This window comes from Monopterus albus, unplaced genomic scaffold (genome assembly GCF_001952655.1).
Source record: "Monopterus albus unplaced genomic scaffold, M_albus_1.0 scaffold1.1, whole genome shotgun sequence".
In the NCBI taxonomy this organism is placed as follows: domain Eukaryota; kingdom Metazoa; phylum Chordata; class Actinopteri; order Synbranchiformes; family Synbranchidae; genus Monopterus; species Monopterus albus.
Window position 1 is genome coordinate 6,010,676 of NW_018127881.1, and position 10,735 is coordinate 6,021,410.

General features: G+C 40.6%; 1 protein-coding gene across 2 annotated transcripts in view; it reads right to left on the bottom strand.

The window, feature by feature from the left end:
- Positions 1 to 10,297, bottom strand: part of igsf21a (immunoglobin superfamily, member 21a) — a 170,968-nt gene extending 160,671 nt beyond the window's left edge. For both annotated transcript variants that reach the window (XM_020601237.1, XM_020601154.1), the window contains exon 1: positions 9,861 to 10,297. In XM_020601237.1, the coding sequence (XP_020456893.1) occupies positions 9,861 to 9,999 (139 nt within the window). In that variant the 5' untranslated portion in view covers positions 10,000 to 10,297. The remainder of the gene's footprint in view (positions 1 to 9,860) is intronic.
- Between the last annotated feature and the right edge of the window lie 438 nt (positions 10,298 to 10,735).

Below are 10,735 nucleotides of genomic sequence, written 5' to 3' on the forward strand. Positions count from 1 at the left end.
AAATGTAAACAGCTTGGAAGTTCATGCTCACGCTTCAACAGATCACAATCACAAAAGGACAGAATCACACCATGACCCCACATTATATAGAACACTTTCAAACTACAGGCTAATTCCTCCACAGCACTACAAGTAACCAGCAGTGCAGAGCCGTTGCACCTGCTCCACAACAATATTTTATTCCACCTTCCTGAGAATGTTGTACTGTATCAGTTAGCAGGTAAAAGGTAGAAACTCATTTTTAGAGTTAAATCAACAGTGGTTTATTGGTCAGGAACAAATCAAGTGATCTTTGCTTATATAAAAATTCTGAATTACGGTACAAACTGAGAAAAGATAAATGCAATTACCTTGTAATAGTAAGCCTCATCTTGGAAAACAGAACAGAAAAACAATCATTTCTAAAGATGGTTGTGATCCATGTGCAGCAGCAGTTTCTATTATGTCACGTGTTCAAGAGATTAATTCTTTCAACTTGCATGACAAGTTGTGTGGTGGATCAAAGATTACTAAGTCGTGTTTTTGTAAATGACAGATGTTGTAGGATGAACACAGAGACTTGTTCTATCATAGACTCAGTGAAAGTTCACCAAGACCTGCTCCTGTGGCTGGAGATTTGTGTCCTAACTATTATAATTATTATTATTATTATTATTTTAGGTGATGGAAAATGTAGGGATGGTGTTCTGAGGGGGAAAAGTATCTCTGTGGCTCATGTGGAAGACGTCAGCGTGCATAAAAAGGAAAAAATCTGTTGTCATAAGATGCATAGCCCCTGCAGTCTTCCATTACTCCCATCTGCACAGCTTCAATCCTTCCAGAGTGATGTCAGTGTGCAGATTAGCGTTTCCCCCCGCCTCCTTACCCATCTTTTCCCTTTTTTCACATCTAATCTGGACTTTCCATGAAACCTCTGTGATGCTGCATTCACTGCCAAAATAAAGGCTTTGAATTATTTAGACATAAGAAAAAGAAAAATGTAACTGAAAAGGCAAAGCACTGATGTGGGTTATTTACAGTTTCTATGCTGAGAGAATTTGGAAGTGTAAAAGGAGGCTTTAAATTAAGAGTAAAATAAAGGACTTGTGGGTTGCTAGCCTAAAGCATTTTGTTTATATTTAAGAATGTATTCAAGTCATTTAGAAAAGTGATTATAGAAAACAAAGGGCTTACATATATTAATACCTCATATAATTAAAGGGGTTGGTCATTTATGAAATTAAATGAGCTCTCTACATTTAAGGCTACACAAATAAAGCAGTAAATTACTATGCAAAACCCACTAGAGAGACATTAAGGGTTAGTGTTCCTGAATAATACATTCCAGTACTGTTTTACCCTTTTCCAGTAAGCAGACTGAGTAGATTATTTCCAATCTTACCTCAGATTTGGTATATTTTTTATTTCCAACAAAAGGAATGCTTTCCAAACTGAAGTCACAGTGATGTTGAGTAATAATAATAATAATAATAATAAAAATAATAATAATAATAGTTACATTCCTCAATAAATACTTGCAAAAAGAAAGCAAACTCCAAAGAATCAGACTAAAAAGTAGTACTCCTAGAAGCTTAAGCCCCCTGTGATGGACAATAAATGCAGAGATAAGTGTCATGTAAAGTATACAAAGCACTTCTCAAAATCTTCAATAAAAAGGTTAATGTTGGGACACAGTGGCAATGCAACTGATTACTCAGCATCCATTTTTAAATATGATAAGCCAAATCACATAATCCACATTAGCATGTAGGAAACAGTGAGAGGAGAATACAGTACAACTGCTGATAAAGCTTGTCAAGAAATCCCTGCTTATGCTGGCTGCTAATTTAAGAAGAAAAAGGATCTGATATTAAAACGATATATCCATGGGGAAAAAAAGTCAGAGATAACAGTGGCGGTAAGGAAACATATGAAATTATCTTACAATACTGTTTTACCCACTGTAGATCACAAACAGGAATTGTACCATGTACTTGGAGTCCTCTCTGAGCAAAGCTTCTCTGCTGTTTTCTCTATCTCTGCAAACAGCTGCTGAGGGAATCAGAGTTGCTTCAAACTCCCACGCAAGCCCAAGACATCAGCAAGCCAGCCTATATCTGCTTATGAAGAACTTCAGGGACAGAAAGGCAAGATACTGAGCTGTTTGAACTTCCTTGCCCTGAGCCTTTACTTATCTAAACTAATCACCAACTATCACTTGATCATTTGGAGCTTCCCTGCTTGAGAATGCAAATGTATTTCAGCCATATGGGCAAAGCACATATGGCTGAAATTTTCCAGGTTTTGTGATTCGTCCCCTTAAGGGGCAAGAAGCTGTGTTGGCAGTAGGGGAGGACAGATTTGTCTCGATAGTTAAAGATTGCGTTGCATTATTTGCACTGTGGGAGATGTACGCCCTGTGGTTGAACCCTTGAGCCTGAGGCTACAAGTCAACAAGTCGTATTGGATGTAAACCCCACAGCTGAAGATGCTAGCTGTTACGAAAATATGGTAATGGTTTTCTAGTGACTGGTTCACTGTAAACACAACACTTTTGCTTGTCCAAAAGGTGAAGGATATTATTTGTTTTTACACATTTACCTGAAAAGCAGATATTTGGCATGTATGCAAATGATATGCTCTCACATGTGGCTTATCACTGTCTCAGACATTTCAGCATGTTGTGCTATTGGGACCGACGCCTTTGATGAAACTAAAAACCACAATTTCTTTCAAGATCAACATCCACACCTCAGTGTGAAAGCAAACACATGCATGGGTGAGAAGTGTAAAAAAAAAAAAGCTTCAGACCTCCTGTTAGAAAAATTGCAGCATAAGTGTCTGCATTTTGCTAAATAATAGCATAGAGAATTTATATGCCCTCCATGTGAAACAGTGCAATGTGATCTTCACAAAAAAGGTTCAAACCAAAGTTGAAGGATTACATTGCCCTTTCAGATTTTCACCTCTAAGGGAAGAGACACAATAAACCGACATGAAAGAACTTGCAGCGACGAAGGCCAACTACTGCAAAGCCTCACGTTGGCTTTGTCTCGGCCATTTGTGTTGAAAAAGTGACACTTGAACACATCGCGCCTACTACAGCCAACAGCCAACTAGCACGCTAACGTTCCAGCTAGCTAGCTCTTCTTAGCAGGCATAGCTGTAGCCATTGTGCTCATATTATCACATTCAGTAACCTATAGGCTACGTGATAAGACATACGATGTGGTGGTTCATGCATTATAACAGTTATATTATATAGTAACAGGGACTCGAGGCCTCTGTCACTGTAACGTTTACCCTGTGTAACACTCGTGAGGGAAAAGTGGCAGCTATTATGAATTAATGAAAAACAACTGACTGGTGTCATCACATGTAAACATCCGGTTTCATCTGTGGCAAGATCACCACATAGTACTGATGAAGTTCTCTGACCAATGAGTCTGAAGGGTTTACACGTCACCATTTGGTATCGCTTCAGCTTGCTTGAAAAATAGTACCAGGTGCCAGGTACTATCCGCATCAGCTGATGGAAAAACAAATAGTGGAAGCAGAGACAAGTCAAGTTGAGCCGGTAACAGGCAGTGGAAAGGGGGCTTTTGAATACTACAGACAAAATTCCACTGACTTCAAATGTATTGACATTTTTATCAGAAGTCTCTGCAATAAAGATGTTAAAGCCAAAAACCATGATGCCAATTGTTAGATTCCAAAAGATTTCCAAGAGACCATTTCTGTGCTCCAGTTTATTTTCTCCCTCTCTTGTTGTCTCTAATCTTACACAGCAGATAAAGGATGGCATGGATGCCAGCATTCCCCTACAGCATTGTATTGCACCTTTCAGCAAACCAGTCAAGTCTAGATTTAAACAAATCCCTCTTGTAACCATCTCCCTTTCCCTTAGTCTGTTCTACTCAGAAAAAACATCACATTATGGAAGCTAAAGGTGGTAGTTGATTGAAGCAGTTAAAAATACTTTGTTGTAATAATCAAATAATCAACTTTCAATATTCAATGAAGTCCTGCAGAAGCCACATGACACCTTGAGGACCTTTTGGGGTCTTTTTGACTTTTCAGTAAAAGCTATTTAGTGTACCGAGTTGGCTGACGCCCTTCAACAAAAGCTGCCAGTTCTGGGTCACCAACCTGTTTCAAGTTTAAATATGGCTCTTTTATCACATTAAATGGGATTTCAAGTTACAAAAGAGCCAGAATAAAAGGTGAGCATGACAACAATTATACATTAATTGAAGGTGATCACTGAAGGAGGCAAAGAGTAGTCACACATACGGTATCTACAGTGACTGCTGTGTCCTGGATTCTGGATTTTTTTCTTTGCTGAAACTATTACATGTAGTTAGGCCACCTTTGCATAATATTGCTCCCCTAATTTCAGTACTCGATAATTTACCACCTAACAGAAACTTAAGTATTCGAAGAGTTTTAAGATGCATTTGTTCAGCTGAGGAGGATGGCATGATTTTAAATTGTAAAATTATCTCTGTTCTGAGCTTAGGTTGCTCTAGGTGAATCAAAAATAGTCAGAATGACTTGTGAGCAATAAATCAATAAGTAAATCAAACAACTGCACTGCCTTTTTTTAGAGTGATCACCAGTTTCTCCTCCCAACAGCATCACAAACCATGAGCTGGTTCTATAAAGAATGCACATACAAATTTATTGAAACTGTCACAATGACTGACTAAACAAACAGTAGCAAAACAAAACAATAAAGACGGCTCCTAATCTGTGCATAATCATTTTATATAACTCCTGAAAGCTGCAGTGCTGATGCAAAGCCTGGTGATTGTTAGATAGAGGCATAACCACAATCCATTTTCCAGCCAGCATCGCCTTCTCACTTCCTGTGAGTCAAGACCAGTCATCAGTAGCAGGCAGTCACAGTGCACCGGAAACCATCAGATCTAACAGAGATCCAGGGCCTGTTAAATCTGTCAACACTGCTATGATCCATTATCTACAAGCCAACCGACAGTACTGTGGTGTGGCAAAACATTTTCTTAGATGCTATATGGTTCTACTGTATGTTGACTCCATTACCTGCATGTTAACTGCAATAACTGTCGGTCACAGCAGTGCCTTGGACGGTGAGGTCTGCTGTCCATAATTCTCGGTAGCCCTTTGACCTTTGACACAAAGACTACATTGCTCACTGAACACATATACAGCAGCTCAATTGAACCTAAAGCAGTTTCCATCTGCCGTGTGCATTGACCGTGGAACATGCTGGACTGAGTATAAAAAATATTTTCATTTGTTCATGGCAGCACAAACAGACATTAAAACAATGGGCATTTAAGGATATACACATAACTGACTGCACTTGGCAGCAAATTGTCACAGACTGCGAGAGGAGAAAAAAATGTTAGGAAATTCATGTAGCTTTCAAGAAAAGCATTATGTTCAGCACAAATTATGAACAAGGACATCTAATATTACTGTGTAAGACATTTTATCCATAGCTTGCTCTAAAAGGTAAAAAGGAAATGAGATTCCACATTAGAGCTACTTTGATTTCTATTAGGTAAGACTGATCTTAGAAAATGGTCTAGGCCAGAGGAGGCGTATGAGTGGAAACACCAAGCCCACTTCTACCAGAGGAAAAAAAGCTTCAAAAGCTGCTATTTAATATAATTTCAGTTCAACTTCTGACCATTCTTATCTATAGTTATTAATCTCTTAAAGAAATCTGAGAAGCTCTGTGAAACAAGTCGGTTCTTCCCTAAACGGTACTGTACTCTAATACACAGAGTAATACAACCATGTACAAATTATTGTTAAAAAGATTTTTCTTGTCCATTTTTGGAATGTGGAAGGTGACACCTGTAAGGACCAAAAAACCCATCAGGCTACACAAAACTAATGTGAACACATACACCCTTCTTATCCACCCAAAACACAAATGGGACTGCAGTGAGAACCAGCCCATCCATTCTAACTGAAATCCAGTAGAATAACACTGTTTACCCATTAAAATTCTAGGTTGTTGGGTACATTCATTTCTGCCTAACAAGAAGTCCAAAATGCAACAGTCAACTATAAATGGTTGGTAGAGATGAGGTGTAGATAGCAGATATCAGAGCTGAGCAATATGCACAATACATTACTTTATCGTGATAATTTTTTTCATGTCAGTCGATATCAATTATCACAATATTATTCAAGTTGTTATTTCTTATTTGTTTGCTTGACACTGATAAACGCAATGATGCATCAATAATTATAGCCCAATTATGCAATAAGAAAATGTCCTATTCTGTGTAATATTGTACATAACTGTGGCTTAGTAAGGTGTTCGGCCACCGTGTGGTACCAGAACAGCTTCAGTGCTCCTTGGCATTGACTCTCCAAGTCTCTGAACTCTACTAGAAGGATGAACATCATTCTTCCAAAAGATCCCCTCATTTAGTGTTTTGATGGTGGTTGTGGAAATGCTGTCTAACAACATCTCCCATAGGTATTCAACTGGGTTTAGACCTGGTCAGTGGACTATACTTCATAGTACACACAAGAACTGCCTACAGCAGCATAAATCTTGTTTAACAAGAAACTTTTCTCATTATATCCAGATACTTTTCTCATTATAACAAAATACTTTGCTCATTTTTACAAGATACTTTCAAGGTAAACATATTTTTCAAGTTATAACGACATGCTGTAGGCTATTTTGTCATTATAACAACATACTGTATTTTCTCGTAATAACATGAGCCCTGCACAGCTTGGAGTGAGTTCAGCATACATGCAGTCTTTGAGTAGCACCTCCATAGCTCATTCAGTTCAGCAGCCTCTTTCTCATCAACGCCCTCCCATACCAACTTTCCACACAATAAAGTAAAGTCCGTCTATCCATCCATTCAGCTTATCCTGAAGAGGGTCGCAGGGAGCTGGAGCCAATCCCAGCTGACATTGGGAGAGAGGTGGGGTCCACCCTGGACAGGTCGCCAGTCTATCATAGGACTGACATGTAGACAAACAACGGCACACACCCACACTCACTCCTATGGACAATTTAGCGTCACCAGTCAACCTAAGCTGTATGTCGTTGGACTATGGGAGGAAGCCGGAGCACCCGGAGAGAACACATGCAGGCACAGGGAGAACATGCAGACTCACACAGAAAGGCATTGGGTCGGCTGGGGCTCAAACCCGGAACCTTCTTGCTATGACGACGGCACTAATCACTGCACCACCATGCCACCCATAAAGTAAAGTGTGTAAAGTAAAGTCAGTGTGTGGCTTCTGTCATTCACTCCAAGCTGCAGGGCTCACGTTAGGGAGTAGAAATGATGTGATCCACTCCAGGGGTGTGTGATAAGATATCATATTAGATACTGTAGCTCCTTGGGCCATAAATGTGAAACTATATTTCTCTATCGCACAATGTCCGCCAGATGCAGTGACCTAAAACTTTAGCAAAATCATTTTAAAAATATATGCACGGTGCGTACAGGATTACGGCTGCAGGCGCCACTGGATCTTGTGGCTCTGAAGGCCACAGCATATGATTCACATCGTTATTACCCACATCAGACCATTCAGTGACCCCTGGTGCCCTGTGGACGGGGGCACTGTCATCCTGGAAGAAACCACTCCCATCAGGATAGACATGTTTCCCCACAGGATAAAAGTGATCACTCAGAACAACTTTGTATTGATTTGCAGTGACCCTTCCCTCTAAGAGGACAAGTGGACCAGCAAAATGCCCCCCCCCACCCACCTGTGTAAGAGCTTTTTCTTTCTTTTATATGGAATGTCTGGGGAAACAAATACACTCCACTGTGTACACACACACAAAGTAAATATATAAATTTGCCTTCATTAAACATGTATAAAGAAAAAGTGACTACTAACACTATTCATACAGTCACTGAATATGTAGCCTGCCCTTGACACAGTGATGCTGTGACCATCGTAACAGCCTGTCATAAATCCTAAACTCCAGAATTTCACTGGCTGAAGCCACAGGCCCGGCAGCAACAAGCACAGATCTGTGCCAAAGTTTCTAAAGGATCACTTCTAGCAGACAGCAATGGTGCATGGACTGCAAGTGAGCTGAGAGGATGAAACCAGATTCATTCTAAAATGAGATAGTATGTGCGTCATTTCTCAATGTTTTTGCTGACAAAAGAAACTGCTGGAGAAAATTACAATGTTTAACATTTCAAGACAGAGATAAGAGTTAACTCATGTGCTCGCTCAGAGGAACAACATCTACCTTAAGTCAGGGGCACACACACAACAGATCTTGTGAAAACACACACACAGGTCAATTGTTTACTGTATATTGTGTGATGTGTATAATATGACATCCAGAAAAAAAGGCAGACATCAGGAAAACTACTTGGGGGGGGAAACAAATAATAAAGGTGAAATTCTAAGACCTAGCCACAGCATTTTGTTTCAACAGTGGTGATGATAACAGCCAACAACGACCATGCAATAGGACCGTAATTCACTGCAACTCAAATTCTGCCAGTTGACTAGTATAATTATACATTTTACTGTTTGTTTACATGGCGATCAATAATATCTCTGCTGCAAGGAATCTCACAGTCACTCAGCTAGAAAGTGTACTGAAACCATAGGTGATCCAAAACATTGTGAAAAATTCAAATGAGCACAGTAGCAGAATCTATAACACTTGGAACAGTGCAAGGCCTGCGTGTAGTTCAGCATCATCTGAGCAAGACAGACCTATTTGTTAAGCACAACTGACAAATTGATTTCCTATAGAGTCGGTGAGGGTCAACAACACTTAGAAACAAGCAAATCCTCAGCTAGTTGAGGGGTTGCTGCACTAATACTGTAGCCAGGAGTGAACTCTCATCTGAAGTCTCTCAAGCACCAAAGTGGCGTCTCCAGTGCTCTGAGTATCAGCCTGGGAAGCAGCGAGCGGACGCTTTCTATATTTTTAGCAAGAGGCTCAAGTGCTTGCAGTGTAGTCTTGTAATGCAAGCTCTTAATGATGCATGTAGGAAACCAATTGCCTCTGCAAAATGCCACAGCGATTATATGTGAGGACGAGACAAATAACAGTGAGAGAAGACGCTTAAATTGCCGGCGCCAGGTCCTTTCTGTTGCAAATAACTGAACCCTTAAATTGCAGCACAACATCCCCATCACCAACGTCTCCCCCCCAAAACACAACATAACCACTAAAAACAGGCTCATAATTCTTTAGAATATACATATACAGCATTTGTTCATATCCAGAAGTCGCTTTCCTGAAAAATGATCACTGTTGTGTTTTGCTCCTCTAACACCCAAACACGCCAACGACGGACAGCTTTCGGTGAAAACGCCAGACTGATGCCACCGCTGTGCTGAGCAGACGGTGCCGAAGGCAAAAATCTGCATATGATGCACTTTAATGTTCTTCAAGGCAACAACTTTAACATTGTTGAACAGGGGTGTTATCTCCTGTGCAAAAGCCGCAATGCCCAGAAGGACGAGGAGTGCGCTTCGACGTGGCTCAGCTGTGTGGTGCTTAGAAGTAGGTGCTGTCATGCATAAGGGTCGTGATAGTCAATGCAGATGAATTACGACTTAATACAAAACTAGGCCTCCTGCTGCCGCTCTTCTTGCATTCCCGTTGAGCACACCGACGCCACGCACTGAGCAGCCTGAACTAAATCCGACCATTATGCACTGATCCCTCTCCTCCACGACTTGTCTGGCATAGAGGGGGAAAGTTGGCATAAGACAAGCATGGCACCACTCGCATCGATCCGGCAGCCCCGTTTATACATAAGAATCACTCAACTCATTGACTCTCAGAATATTGTTAGAGCCTGCATGGATGAGAGAACCGAGGCTCCCACTGCGTGAAAATAACATGACAGGGTCAGACTTACCGACGGCTAAATCCAGCAGATCTGCGCACAAGAGCAAGCACAATGAGAAGACGGTCATCTTTCTCTTATTTTGCAATAAATCCCAAACTCCATCTGTGTTTACATGCTCTCCGGGTTTCGGCTGTGTAATCCCCACCATTCCAGAGATATGTGATTGAAAGGTGCCCCCAAACTATTCATGATGCAGCTCAAGTCTAAGTGTTGAAATCGGAGAAGTTGACAGTGAATGCAGCATTGAGACCGACGAAAATCGAACATCAGATCACAAAAACGACTCACAGGCTGCGATTACAGAGCAAGCGGAATGTTGTTTTTCCCCCTCCCAGTTTAAACAATAGGGAGCTGAGCTCAGCCGCGGAGCAGAGATATGCTCTGGGAAAAAACAGAGGTTTGGATGAAAATGTGCTCCTCAGTAACCGCTCTCTCTCTCTGTCTGTCTGCTTCTCTCCCCCGCCCTCCAGACAGACGCACAGTCCCTTTCTGATCACTCACTCTTTTATTTCACACAGTTCCCCTTAATCCTACCCTGGACTGACAGTCCTCTAATTCTGTCCATTAAGCCGAATTATTTCTGTAGGATTTTCCCTTCAAAACATTATTTTATGTATAAATATATTTGATTAATTGGACATGGTAACCAAACCCCCTGTCCAGTTTATCAAACACTCAATCACCTGAAAATATTTAATAGCATACATTGTAGGTAATTCAAAGGAACAAGTACTTAATGATAACTGGAAAGACCAGAAGAATGACAGGGGACAGAGTAATCATAGATGGAGTCAGTTCAAGCTGTGTGTCTGGTTTCCTCTTTGTTGCAATTCCTCAGGTCCTAAATAAAAAGTTAAAAACAGTTCAAGGCTTATTGATTCCTG